The following is a 12,731-nucleotide window of genomic DNA, read 5'->3' as shown; positions in this document are numbered from 1 at the left end:
TATATGTCTTAAATTTTTTTTTTTTTTGGTTGTGCTGGGTCTTAGTTGCAGCATGTGGATCTAGATCCCTGACTAGGGATTGAACCTGGGCCTCCTGCTGTAGTATCCAGGAGTCTTAGCCACTGAACCACCAGGAAAGTCCCTAAATATATATCAATATTGTGTGTTCTGTTCAGGGGCCTGTTAAAGCCAATCTTGTGAACTAATTAAGGTTTAGAGACTATCCTTCCCTCCAGGATATCTGCCTTTTAACTGGGAACTCCTGTAGGGCAGAAAGTAATCCCAAAGAGACTAATCAAAATTTCAAGCACTAAGAAAATATTATTGAAAGGAGGGAATTTTCACTATCAAGTCGCTTAATGGGATTATAGGAAAGAAGCTTAAAATGTACCAGATTTGCTTTAATGTTTTTGTTTTTTTGATTTATGGAACTTTACCTTTGCAACAAACCTGTTAGGAAGATATTATTATCCCTTTCACCAAATGAGGGGATCTCTGAAAGTTTTAGTGATTTACCTAGAGTCATAAATCTGTTGAGGAGGCCTGTATTTAGTCATTCCCCCTCCCAGGTTATGACTCCTGGTCCAATCCTATTTTTACACGTCTAAAAGGGTAGGCTAGGCAACTTCTTACAGTTTACACATAAATCTGGGTCATGGAGTTAACTGACTAAGTTATCTTTCTTTTTTTTTTTTTAAAAAAAAAAAGGCTTACCAGGTTACTTTTCTTCCTTTGGTGGGATCTATGCTCTAAACCTGGATTCTGCCATAAATCTATCATATTTGGTACCTCACCTTATCCATTCCAACCATAAATGTGATTATGGGCAGGAAAAAAGTACTTTGAGCACTTTTAGCAAAATTATGATGCAATATCCAAGATATGTTATCACTTCTTTTACTACTGAGTCTACCAAAGCTTCCTGTATCCAAGGAGTGGGTGGTATCAGGGTGACCCTTAAGAGTGCATTATTCATCTGTTTACTACTATTTGCAAAAACAAAAGCTATTAGGTGATGGGCTGTCCCATATCAAATATCCTTGCAGGAGTCAGGTTTGCCTCTGATGAAAAATGCTTCTGCCCACCCTTTGTGTGTATATGTGTGTGCTCAGTCGCTAAGTCCTGTCTGACTCTTTACAACCCCATGGACTATAAATCCACCAGGCTCCTCTGTCCATGGGATTCTCTAGGAAAGAATACTGGAGTGGGTTGCCATTTCCTCCTCTAGGGAATCTTCCCAACCCAAGGATAGAACCTGCATCTCCTGTGTCTCCAGCTTTTGTAGGCAGGTTCTTTATCACGAGTGCCACCCCCATCCTTTCAACCTCCTCAATACATATGATTTCTCTTGGGGTTAGAGGGACACTATTATGTTCCTCTCAATGTCAGACAAACTTCTTTAATAGCTTTGTGACCCTGGGCACATGCGTTAATCTGTTTGTAAAATGTCAGTTGTAAAATGGATTGACTGACAGCTATTTTGATGCTGAAAGCCTTTAATATGTTTGAAAGCACCTAACAACAAAGCCTAGTCTACAGCAGGTATTTAAAGAGCATTAATTTCCTCCCTTCTCCAGGTAAGGGCTCATTGAAAGAACAGTAACATTTTGTGTAGATGTGTGAAGTGTGTTTTTCTTGGAAAGAAAATCCACAGTTTAAGATTATCATGGGGGCCAGCAATGTTCCTGAAAAAGAATTGTAGATTCTCCTGCCTGAAACCGCCAAAGGGTAAATCTCTTTCTCAGGGGATCAGATTTTTGGGGGATATTTTTGTTCTCTGGGTACTCTTTCTTGTAGCCTGATAACAGAAGAGGATAACCACGTGAGGGGCTTTCTTTCTCAGGGCAGGGTCCCTTTGAACTTTCCCTGAGGGCTCTGCGACTCGCGTTTGTGTTCCCTCCCATATGAGGGGTAGTGTGCCATCTGCAACTGGGAAGCTGGTTTAAGGTCGCTCAGCCTTCGAGGGTCGCTTCCTCACTGAAAAAACAACTTTTGTGGGTTTCCTCAAGCTAAAGGGACTCTCTTCAGCTCCAGCTGTTAGTCAAAACCTCGTGGTGCAACCCTAGCCACCAATCCCACCCTCCTAGGCCCCAATCCCGAGGCGGTGGGGGCGGGGAAGCCGCGCGCGCCGCTTCCGCTCCTCCACACCACCAGAGGGCGCTGCGGTCCCGCCTCTGCCTTCCCGGGGTGCTTCGCGCCGGGCCCCTTCCGCGTGGGTGAGTGAATGTGAGAGTCAGCGTCGCGCCGCGCGCGCCGACCGCCTCCGCTGCCCGGCGCTCTTATTTCGGCTGCGAGGGGCGAGCGCGCGCGTAAAGGCATAGAGACGGGCGTTGAGCTCTCGGGCTAGAGCGTCGCCGAGTCGGAGCCGGAGCCTGAGCCGCGCGCTGTGTCTCCGCTGCGTCCGCCGAGGCCCCCGAGTGTCAGGGACAAAAGCCGCTACCGCGCCGCCTGCTCTCGTCGCCGGGGCTCATCCGCTGCCGCCGCCGCCCTGAGGAGAGTCTGCCGCCGTCTTCACCCGTGAGGATCCGAGAGCCATGTCGGCCAGCAGCCTCTTGGAGCAGGTACAGGCCCGGCCCGCATGCCTCGGCCATTGTGTGAGGCGAGAGGGAGCCTGACTAGGCCCGGACCTGCCGCCCCCAGTCGGGCCAAGGCGAGGCGGCGCCTCTCGCGGGCCAGGTTTCGAGCCTCTCGCCGGCCGCGCCCAGCGCCTCGCTCTCGGCCCGTTCTCCCCGCTCTTCCCCGGGCCTCGGAGCCCGCCGGCCGCCCCGCGTCCCTTCCTCTCAGCGGGCCTCGCTTTTCTCGTTTCCTTCCCCTTCCTTGAAGCCCTGGCCCCCTCGCGTTGTTTGTGGCGCGGCCCCGGCTCCTCTCCGCGGCCCCCTCCGGCCTCGCACTTCCCCCGTCTCCCATCTTCAGCCTCCCCCTCCACCCCCGTTCCTGACGGTGCTCCTCAGGCCTGCGCCTTTATTCCCTTCTCGGGCCCGGCTTTAATTTGTCTTTCCTTTTCCGTTTCTTTCTCGGACGCCTTGCCGCTCGGCGACGTTTCCTTCGCCTGCAGAGACCAAAAGGTCAAGGAAACAAAGGTGAGCCCGGCTCCGCCGGTGGCCCGGGGCGGGCGGGGGGCACCCCGAGTTGGGGGGCGGGGTCTCCGGGAAGCGCCCCGGGGAGAGGACCTTTCGGAAGCCGCTTAGTTTGCAGGTGCCTCATACACTTTTGTGTTTGACCCTTTCGGTGTGTTCCGGCAGCTGACGAACAGCGTTTTAGTGAACAAGGAGTAATTCATTAGAAGTGGGGGGTGGAATCGGTTTTGAAATGTTCCAGGTCCTTAGTTTCCTGTAGGTCTTAGAAGGCCTTTGTTTTTCATCCTCGTGGATCACACTCTGGAAGTACTCACATGTGGTGGGGGAGGGGAAGCGGGAGAGAATTGAAATCTACAGGAGCCAATAAAATGACCTTTTTAGATCAACTCTTTCTGGGTGGAGGGAGACATTTTCACTGACGTATTGTTGCTCAGCATTCACTCTCATCTTTACCGTTTTGAAATACAAACTTAACTTGCTGTGTTTTTCTCTTGTTAGGAGGTATTTGATTAATTTGGGAGGTAGATTGTACGATTGAGACACTCCTAATTGGAATTTTTTTCCTCTAGTACAAAATGGATCTGTACATCAAAAGGATGGATTAAACGATGATGATTTTGAACCATACTTGAGTCCACAGGCAAGGCCCGTGAGTAGTTAACCATTTACATGCTTGATCATAGGATGTAGTATACGTTTATTCTTCGCTCTATCAATAAATCTAATTTTCACTGGATGACTTTCTTAATACCAGTCAACATGTTATAAAAAAAAAAAAGTTGCTACAGATGTTGTAGGCTGTTAAGATTCTCATCTCTATTGTCAGCAAACAATTCTCTGAGGCTAGTACTGATAACATTTTATAGTGTACTAACAGCAACATTTGTTTGAGTAGTTCTAACTCCTTACAAAGAATATAACAGTGCGAAACTTAAGAGTACTTTTCTGTGTTAAATATTTTCACCCCCAAAACATTTTTCACATTGGCTTCTTTGGGGAGCTATAGAATTTACAAAATGGATTTAAAGTAATATAAGATACTGTTTAGCACAAAGATAGAGCAAGAATAATGGAATTCAGTTTTTACAATGTAATCTATCTTATAATGTGAAGATGAGTTGCATATAGGTTTATGTACGAACATGACCTGTGCCCACAAAAAGTTTTAACTTGGCAGTTCTTTGTATCAGTATTTTGAATCCCAATAGTATTTTGAATCCCAAAGACACAGCCACAAAGTTGTAGCTAATAAATATAACTCCCCAGACTAATTAGCCAAAAGGAAAATTGACGGTAACTCATTCACAATATCCTAGAAGATAGAGAAGCTTATGGAACACTTACGTAAATTCTGAACAGATGCTCTGTGATATGTATAATAGTCTTGAATAACTTGACATATTAGTGAGAGTGCATGTTTGGACCTAATTCTTAGGTAAAACTCTTTGATTCCTTATGTAAAAGTTTCTGCATTGAAAGTGTAGAAACCACTTAAGCAAGTGATTGGGAAAAAGTTTTTACAGAAGACAACCAGTTAATCAGGAAAAGTAGGGAAGGAAGTAGAGGAATGAACTATCACTGGGTTCCTGCTATTGAAGTAGTTTGCTTACATAATCATAACAGGGAGAGTGGGAGCATTTGGAAACATAATTCTAGGCAGTTCTTGTGAAACGTTGTGTAATTCAGAGTTTTGAGCTCAGGGGCATGTGGGAACCTGCCAGATCAGGTGTAGGCATTCAGCTGTTATAATAGCATAACCTGTGATGATGAGTGCATTTGTTTTATTAAAAAGTAAACTAAAACTTAAATGTCTTGAAAAATTTGGGGGAGGGTATATGAATTTTGGTTGAGAAGACATAATTTGAGAATCTTTGTAGTTTGTCAAGAGTGTTTCATCTATTAACCAATTTTTATCATATTATTTGGAATAATTCTTCAGGCTTAATCTGTTAAGTTTAGACTGGATTTCTTATTTGTAATGAATTTGGAGCTGTTAAAATTAAAACACTATCTTTGAGACGTAGACTTCTTGTAAACTTGAGGGTATATGTCACTTAGTTTTTTAAAAGAAAGTTTTAAATTGGTAGAGAAAAGCACCATTATTTAATCAAAACTGCATTAGTTGAAAAATTTAATATTCAGGAGATGTGTTCAGGAGATGAGTGGCCAGGGAGAAGTACTCTTGGCTTTGATAATACAAACTAATACAGACCTAGCATGTTAATAGTTATGATCATCCAAGTCTCTTAAGAACAACATTCCCTATTGACTAAGTTAGTGGATTCTTAGATACCAGAGCTCTTTTGAAGTTAGGGTAAAGCAGTCTGTTTTTGAGTTGAGCTGACTCTGCATGTATAGAAACCAATTTTATGTATCTGTTACTTTGATTTAAGGCACTACTTTGTGAGTTACAGGGTTTGTTAAAAAGTTGAAATACTGTCAGCATAGATGAAAGAATGTTTTTACAATGTAATCTGTTTTCTAATGTGAAGACTAGTTGGGTAAAACTTTCTCTGGTTGTTATTCTCAAGGATGATTCCTATTTGAAAGCTATGGACTGTACCATGCCTTTAGAAATTAATTCTTGTTTTTAATGGAAAAGTTAAGTGTACATTTTAGCTACAGCCTTTACTTTTATAGACAAAACAGAACAAGTAGCAATACTTGTTTGGTTTTGAATCCTCTGGAAGCCACTATGCACTTTCATTCCAGGTTATAATTATTTTTTTGTCATTTTTTTAAATTTCAGGTTATAATTAAATAGTGGCGTCTACTGATGTTCACAGATGGTCTGCCAGAAAGCTATATTATAAACTAGATGTATTGAACTTTTCTTTTTGGTTTATGGTTGGGTAATGGCTACACAGATTTTGGGGATAGAAATTGAAATTTCCAGTTCTTTTGTTGTTTTATTTATTATACAATGCAGTTTTAATAGGAAACTCTTTTCAATACTCTTCTCTTCTGCCAGTATTCCCATTCCTTCAGTGTCCAGAGATAGTGGTTTTACAAAGGCATCCTCAGAGAGAGGGCTTCCTGGGTAACTCAGATGGTAAAGAATTCACCTGCAAAGCAGGAGACCCTGGTTCCATTCCTGGGTCTGGAAGATCCCCTGGAGAAGGGATAGGCTCACTGCAGTATTCTTGGGCTTTCCTTGTGGCTCAGCTGGTAAAGAATTCATCTGCAGTGCGGGAGACCTGGGTTCTCCCTGGGTTGGGAAGATACCCTGGAGGAGGGTATGGCACCCACTCCAGTGTTCTTGCTTGGAGAATCCCCATGGACAGACAAGCCTGGTGGGCTACAGTCCATGGGGTCTCAAAGAGTCAGACACGAATGAGCGGCTAAGCACACATTGTTTCTCACAGAACAGGCCTTACACTTGGTGAGATGATGGGTTTTCCCTTTTCTGAATTGAAGCACTAAAAGCTAAGGCCGGTGTTCACTGTATGTCAGTTTAGTTTTAAATGTTTAAACACTTCAATGATTAAACCAGAATATCTTAGTCTATAAAAATACCAGCAAGTTTATGGGAAGAGACCATCTGAAAAAAAAAAAACACTCATTTTTTATGGTAATGGCTGAAATGTTTGTACTGTATGAATAATTGGGAGAGGAAATTTCCTGGTTGTTTTATTTATTTTTGTGTTTAGTTTTAATTTGCCTTTTTTTTTTTTCCTTCCACAGAATAATGCATATACTGCCATGTCAGATTCCTACTTACCCAGTTACTACAGTCCCTCCATCGGCTTCTCCTATTCTTTGGGTGAAGCTGCTTGGTCTACTGGGGGTGACACAGCCATGCCCTATCTAACTTCTTATGGACAGCTGAGCAACGGAGAGCCTCACTTTCTACCAGATGCAATGTTTGGACAACCAGGAGCCCTGGGTAGCACTCCATTTCTTGGTCAGCATGGTTTTAATTTCTTTCCCAGTGGTATTGACTTCTCAGCTTGGGGAAATAACAGTTCTCAGGGACAGTCTACTCAGAGCTCTGGATATAGTAGCAATTATGCTTATGCACCTAGCTCCTTAGGTGGAGCCATGATTGATGGACAGTCAGCTTTTGCCAGTGAGACCCTCAATAAGGCTCCTGGCATGAATACTATAGACCAAGGGATGGCAGCACTGAAGTTGGGTAGCACAGAAGTTGCAAGCAATGTTCCAAAAGTTGTAGGCTCTGCTGTTGGTAGTGGGTCCATTACTAGTAACATCGTGGCTTCCAGTAGTTTGCCTGCAGCTACCATTGCTCCTCCAAAACCAGCATCTTGGGCTGATATTGCTAGCAAGCCTGCGAAACAGCAACCCAAGTTGAAGACCAAGAATGGCATTGCAGGGTCAAGTCTTCCACCACCCCCAATAAAACATAACATGGATATTGGAACTTGGGATAACAAGGGTCCTGTGGCAAAAGCCCCCTCACAGGCTTTGGTTCAGAATATAGGTCAGCAGCCAACCCAAGGGTCTCCGCAGCCTGTAGGTCAGCAGGCTAACAATAGCCCGCCAGTGGCTCAGGCATCAGTAGGGCAACAGACGCAGCCATTGCCTCCACCTCCACCACAGCCTGCTCAGCTCTCAGTGCAGCAGCAGGCAGCTCAGCCAACCCGCTGGGTAGCACCTCGGAACCGTGGCAGTGGGTTCGGTCACAATGGGGTGGATGGTAATGGAGTAGGACAGACTCAGGCTGGATCTGGATCTACTCCTTCAGAACCTCATCCGGTCTTGGAGAAGCTGCGGTCCATTAATAACTATAACCCCAAGGATTTTGACTGGAATCTGAAACATGGCCGGGTTTTCATCATTAAGAGCTACTCCGAGGACGATATTCACCGTTCCATTAAGTATAATATCTGGTGCAGCACAGAGCATGGTAACAAGAGACTGGATGCTGCTTATCGCTCCATGAACGGGAAAGGCCCCGTTTACTTACTTTTCAGTGTCAACGGCAGTGGACACTTCTGTGGCGTCGCAGAAATGAAATCTGCTGTGGACTACAACACATGTGCAGGTGTGTGGTCCCAGGACAAATGGAAGGGTCGTTTTGATGTCAGGTGGATTTTTGTGAAGGACGTTCCCAATAGCCAACTGCGACACATTCGCCTAGAGAACAACGAGAATAAACCAGTGACCAACTCCAGGGACACTCAGGAAGTGCCTCTGGAAAAAGCTAAGCAGGTGTTGAAAATCATAGCCAGCTACAAGCACACCACTTCCATTTTTGATGACTTCTCACACTATGAGAAACGCCAAGAGGAAGAAGAAAGTGTTAAAAAGGTAACCAGCTTACCCTTCTTAAAACTTTTAAGGGAAGGAGAAGGAACCCTTTTTAAGACATTAAGGGAAGGAGAAGGAACCAGAGAGAACAGGAGAGGTATAATACTGAACCGTTAATAAAAGCTTTGTAAATAACACAAGTATCATTTAACAGTTCAAGTCTTTATGGGAGGATAATTGGTCTTATTATTTGAACCTTAGTGTAAGAGTGTGGGAACATTAATAGGGGACAGAAATGTGGGCTTAAGTTAAAGGAAAGCAGAAACCATAGAGAAACTGACTTTATGTGATGCAGGAATAGGTGATGAATGAGTCTGAAAAGTACACAAAGGGAGTAATTGAAAGAGAACTGAAAGTAGGAAAAGATTGAGGCTGTAATGTGACAGAGAAAAAGGTAAAAATTCTGTTGCAAGTTTTGGCCTAGCTGGGTACTTGATTATTTTCAAGAATCACCAAGCCCTGAGATGTCTGCCTGCCTGCTGACAACTGGCAGCGTTAGAGGTGGTTTTTCAGAACTTTCTTCCTTGCTCCGATCTTTTATAGTGTTCTGCTTAATCATTTTTTTTTTCAAGATCTTTTTCCCATTAGAAAAGTTTGTTTATTATATAAAACTTGAAAAACAGATGGTCAGAAAAAGCTGGCCTCTAGCTCTTAACATTTTGCTGTATTCCTAAAGATCCACTTTCTCGTTTCCTCTGTAACAGGTGGTTATCTTGGACAGAGTGGTGGGGAATAGTTCTATACTAAAAGGTTGAATTTATTTGAAAGAGTTGGTCTGGTGCGTTGAGTGTGTAAGGACCATAAGTGAATGATAAAATACTGGTCAGGGCAGATCATGTATTATCCAGAACTTGAACATATTTAAATCTAGAAAGTAGGTGAAAAAATAATGGCGAGGAGAAAATATTTTAAAAAAATATTCATTAATGATAGAACCCTGAGTTGTTAATTTCAAATGTGAAATAAACAAAACTTAACAGACTTATGTAAAGATATTCTCCTTGAATTGGTCATTAATTCATAGGGATCTTCTGTAATTGATCTAGGACCCGAGGCACTTGTTTTGTCTCTGTGAAGGAGGACTGCTCAGAGAAATAACTTTGCTCAGGTAGATTCTCTACCTCCATAACACAGAAGCAGGGGTCTGTAGTTGCCTAAAATAGAATAGTTGACTTTTATCTTTGGTATGTACAGACAAATAAGAAATAGAGATATACTTGTCAGTGATGCTGAAAGTATTGGGGAGATAGAGCCAGATTACTGGAAAGTTGGCTGTCAGAAAAAAACTTGCTCCTTTCCTCGAGTTTTAACAATTTAACTTAAAATTCTCCATAATCTTGTAGAAAAAAGGTAGTTCATTATTTTTGCCAAACTTGTGAAAGGCTCTAAGTATGTCTGCACAGGCTTCTCTTTCTGGAGGAACACGAGTAGACTGGCATTTTGGGCATCATGTAATGGCAGAGCAGATTATTAATGTGTGTGAGGGGCATCCAGGTGCTTGGTTTAATCACTTGGAACATGCATACTATCTGTTATGTATTAAGAACCTACTTGCTTTCATCTGCAAAGTTCTGTTCTACATCTTGTGGTTTTAAAAGAAGGCAAAGACAGGACTGTTTTTTGGAATGTACAGCGTAATTGTTAAGATCATTCTGTATATGTTAGAACTACTGGGGAAGCTGTTTAAAAATGAAGTAGCAAGTTTGAGGATTGTTAACTTATGTTCAGTCTTTATCAAGTATTAAATTCACTTGAGTGGTTCAGTGAATGATAAAACTTCATAAGAAGGTGTAAGATAACATAGACCAGCTTTTGTATTTTCAAAGAGTGAATGTAGTGGTCAAGCTAGGGTCTTTGTTAAGGTAACTGATGGATCTTCCGTAAAGACTTTTGATGAATGAGTATCTTAATTGTTCTCAGGTGAACTAATCACCAGAAATAAAAATAAAAGCTATTTTACTTGTGTCAGATTACTTTTTAGTTTACTTGCTGTAAGAAAAACTTGCTGAGGTTTCAGGAAGGTCCCTCTGGTTGCTTCCAAATCCAGTTACCCTTTCAGTCAGTATTGCCTTACTCCTGTGTTGCCCACTGTTATTCTTAACATGCTTACATAACTGACTATAAACTGTTCTTTTTAGTCTTTATTAGGCTTCCAAGACAAAACAAGTTTCATGAGAATGGGACTGATAGCTCATTGAAGCAGTGAACTCCCTTAAGTGGGGTGTTTGTGTGTCTGCCTTGGTATTATTTACAAGATTGCAAAAGATCTTTTGACCAAATGGTAACTCAGTCAGTAGGGAAATACTTAATACTTCATTCTGAAAATGATGTCACAGCTGTTCTAAAGTTCTGTGATTGGGCATGTTTCTTGGCAGAACACAGTGAAGCAGAACTTCAGACATTTTTGCCTTGTTTTGTCACATGATCTAATTCAATATCATAAAACCTTTTCAAGATCTATCTGGCTTGAATATCTTAGCTGTCTGGCTTGACAGTTCCAGCAAATTTTAGTGAATTTGATATGTGGTTTACTTTGTTGTATACCTTGGATACTGTTTTGTAAACTCTTTCTGCATTTGTTTAGAACTTGCCCCTAATTGTTAGATATTTCTTCTGTGACATCACTTTTAAAGGCTTCATAGTATTCTATCAAAGATTTATTGTAATTCACCAGTCCCTGTTGAGTATGTCGTCTTCTTTATACTTTTTTCCTGGCTAAAATAACACTGTTGTAAACTTTCTAAGGGGCTTCCCTGATAGCTCAGTTGGTAAAGAATCCGCCTGCAGTGCAGGAGACCCTGGTTCGATTCCTGGGTCTGGAAGATCCACTGGAGAAGGGATAGGCTACCCACTCCAGTATTCTTGGGCTTCCCTTGTGGCTCAGCTGGTAAAGAATCTGCCCGCAGTATAGGAGACGTGGGTTCAAGCCCTGGGTTGGGAAGATCCCCTGGCGAAGGGAAAGGCTACCCACTCCAGTATTCTGAGCTGGAGAATTCCAAAGAGTCAGACATGACTGAGTGACTTTTCACTCACTCACTTTAACATTCTAAGATACAAATATTGATTCCCACCTATCCTTAAGTGCTGGGTCAAAGGATATGCTTTTTGAAGGTCTTGGCTGTGCTATACATTGCCATGAGCCTTTTTCTTAAAATTTTTTTTGTTGAGAGAGCTCTGTCATATTCAAAAGGCAGCGACAGTCAATTTTTCCCTCTATCTCAACTTTGGAGTAGTGTCTGGGATAGAGGGAGAGTTTCTCCTTGCATTAGTGATAATTTTGTTTATAAACCTCATAAAATAGTTGGCTTGGTTTTATCTTTCTATCCTTTTAACTCTAGGCAAAAATAAAATAGGCTTTCTTGGTGGCTCAGTGGTAAAGAATCCTCCTGTCAATGCAGGAGACATGGGTTTGATCCCTGGGTCAGGAAGATTCCCTTGTAGAAGGGAATGACAACTCACTCCAGCGTTCTTGCCTAGGAAATCCCATGGACAGAAGAGCCTGGTGGGCTACAGTCCGTAGGGTCACAAAGAGTTGGACATGACTTAGCGACTAAACAATAACAACAAATATGATAGTCTAGTAGAGGGGACTAAGGGCTGTGTAATTTTCTTAAAGCCTAGCCCAACATTAGACTCATTCAAATATCTGGGTAAGCGGTTATCCAGTTGTTTAACTGGAAAGCTCGGGAATTTAGGAGAGACAGATCTAGAGAAAATGTGACTATAATGACAACAGCTTAAGGTATATATTTTAAAAAATTCCGTTACTAGTAAGTGAGAATAGTAGGATTTCTTTACCTCTGGGATTCTAATTTTCAAGCAGAGGACTTAAAAATGGAGGCTTAATTGTGTTTTGACATAATGAAAATTTATTATGGTGTGTAAGAATTGAGATGAGGCTATTTATCTTTTCTTTGAACAATTTTACAATGTGCTAGACTCTACAGAAAAATCAGAGGAGTCTTGTCAGGGAGCCTTACGTTAGTGACATGTAACAGTACAAAATGGAAAGTGTTTTCTCAAGGTGTGCACAGGGTGCCACTTTGAAAGCTTGGAGATCGCCTAACCCCGTGGGGGGTGTGGGTTGATTGATCATAGACGAATCCTCGAAGAAGTGATCTCTGAGCTGTGCCTCGGTAGATACGTAGACGATAGCCAGAGATGTTTTGAAAAGAGTGAACATAGGTTCAGAACAGCTCAAATCTGTATAGGTAATAGCATTGTGTAGATAATTTGGAATAGGAATTCTTGTATAGTTCAGGAAGTCTACTTGTAGATTGTCAGATGAGTTTCCTGTAAGGAAGTTTGGAGATCAGATGAGGAAAAGGGAGTTGATTTGCAGTTAGTTGGATGTAGAAGGAATCTGCTGAGATAGATACAAAG

The 12,731-nt window shown here is 42.3% G+C and overlaps 1 protein-coding gene and 1 long non-coding RNA gene across 6 annotated transcripts in view; one reads left to right on the top strand and one right to left on the bottom strand.

Annotated features, from left to right (window-relative positions):
• Positions 1-1,478: 1,478 nt before the first annotated feature.
• The window catches only part of LOC145543715 (uncharacterized), a 20,582-nt gene continuing 9,329 nt past the window's right edge, over positions 1,479-12,731 (bottom strand). The window contains exon 2 of the long non-coding RNA XR_014080980.1: positions 1,479-11,806. This is a non-coding gene — a long non-coding RNA (uncharacterized LOC145543715). The remainder of the gene's footprint in view (positions 11,807-12,731) is intronic.
• Positions 2,357-12,731, top strand: part of YTHDF2 (YTH N6-methyladenosine RNA binding protein F2) — a 27,667-nt gene continuing 17,292 nt past the window's right edge. Inside the window, exons 1-5 of one of the 5 annotated variants that reach the window (XM_081586140.1) lie at positions 2,357-2,561; positions 3,056-3,080; positions 3,327-3,332; positions 3,647-3,726; positions 6,762-10,298. In XM_081586140.1, the coding sequence (XP_081442266.1) occupies positions 2,535-2,561; positions 3,056-3,080; positions 3,327-3,332; positions 3,647-3,726; positions 6,762-8,465 (1,842 nt within the window). In that variant the 5' untranslated portion in view covers positions 2,357-2,534 and the 3' untranslated portion in view covers positions 8,466-10,298. Of the gene's footprint in view, positions 2,562-3,055; positions 3,081-3,326; positions 3,333-3,646; positions 3,727-6,761; positions 10,299-12,731 lie in introns of those variants that run through there. The other 4 variants (XM_081586143.1, XM_081586141.1, XM_081586139.1 and 1 more) reach the window with 4 other exon arrangements.

Source organism: Giraffa tippelskirchi, chromosome 3 (assembly GCF_054371585.1).
Source record: "Giraffa tippelskirchi isolate mGirTip1 chromosome 3, T2T-mGirTip1v1.2.pri, whole genome shotgun sequence".
NCBI lineage: Eukaryota > Metazoa > Chordata > Mammalia > Artiodactyla > Giraffidae > Giraffa > Giraffa tippelskirchi.
The sequence above is the reverse complement of the archived record's forward strand: the minus strand, read 5'-3'. Positions and strand labels throughout refer to the sequence as shown.